A 1,242-nucleotide genomic window follows, 5' to 3' on the forward strand; every position below is an offset into this window, starting at 1 on the left:
GCGTGGAACTGGGAGGTCTCTTGTGGACCAGTGTCCTGAGCGCCAAGGGCCTTTAATCCACACAGCCAGGTACGTGGGGGGTTTCTTGCCTTTTGTGAGGTCTGAGGTCTTCTGCCAGCGTTCGGTGGGTGTTCTATAGGAGAAGTTCCACGTGTAGCTGTATTTCTGATGTATCTGTGAGGAGGAAGGTGATCTCCGCGTCTTACCCTTCCGCCATCTTGCCTGCTCATATGACTGTGTCTTTATTCCTCTCCTGCCCCTATGTTCTCCAGAACCATTTGTTTTTGTTTTTTTAGATTCCACATATATGTGTTAGCATATGGTATTTGTTTTCCTGTTTCTGACTTACTTCACTCTGTATGACAGCCTCTAAGTCCAACCACCTCACTATAAATAACTCAATTTCATTTCTTTTTATGGGTGAGTAATATTCCATTGTATATATGTGCAACATCTTCTTTATCCATTAATCTGTTGATGGACACTTAGGTTTCTTCCATGTCCTGGCTACTGTAAATAGAGCTGCAATGAACATTGTGGTACATGACTCTTTCTGAATTATGGTTTTCTCAGGGTATATGCCCAGTAGTGGGATTGCTGGGTCGTATGGTAGTTCTATTTTCAGTTGACCATTCTTTATATTGGTATTTTGCAGTGAGGCCCACAGTAATTGAAACTGATGTTTATGTAAACAGCATTGGACCAGTTGATCCCATAAATATGGTGAGTAATGAATATTAAAAATAGTTATCTGGCATAGAGTTGTGGAGTATATATATATACCACAATAATAGAAAGAATACATGAATAATTTCTGATAACTAATTCTGAATGAGTTCAGGGCAACAGGTGCAATTAGTGATTCGTTGGTTGTGCATAGGCTGACTCCATGGTATAGAGATGACTTTGCAGATGGCAGAGTCATTTTTTGAGATAGGGAATATAGCCATATGTGCCCTCAAATGCTGAAGGCACATTCAGGAGGAACTGTCCAGTAATGATTTGGATTTTAATTTCCAGGAAGAAGTTAGGACTGGAAATAGATGTAAATTGGGGAGGGAAGAGGAACAAGCAGCATAAAATATAGCTTAAAGCCTCAAGAAATGATCCAAGGAAGTTGCAGATTAAGAGGAACACAGATCGGGCTTCCCTGGTGGCGCAGTGGTTGAGAGCCCGCCTGCCGATGCAGGGGACGCGGGTTCGTGCCCCGGTACGGGAGGATCCCACATGCCGCGGAGCGGC

At 43.0% G+C, this 1,242-nt stretch overlaps 1 protein-coding gene across 1 annotated transcript in view; it reads left to right on the forward strand.

Moving 5' to 3' along the window:
• The window catches only part of GABRG1 (gamma-aminobutyric acid type A receptor subunit gamma1), a 69,873-nt gene that overhangs the window by 36,116 nt on the left and 32,515 nt on the right, over positions 1-1,242 (forward strand). Inside the window, exon 3 of the mRNA XM_024132003.1 lies at positions 656-723. Coding sequence (XP_023987771.1) covers positions 656-723 — 68 coding nt within the window. The remainder of the gene's footprint in view (positions 1-655; positions 724-1,242) is intronic.

This window comes from Physeter macrocephalus, chromosome 7 (genome assembly GCF_002837175.3).
Source record: "Physeter macrocephalus isolate SW-GA chromosome 7, ASM283717v5, whole genome shotgun sequence".
In the NCBI taxonomy this organism is placed as follows: domain Eukaryota; kingdom Metazoa; phylum Chordata; class Mammalia; order Artiodactyla; family Physeteridae; genus Physeter; species Physeter macrocephalus.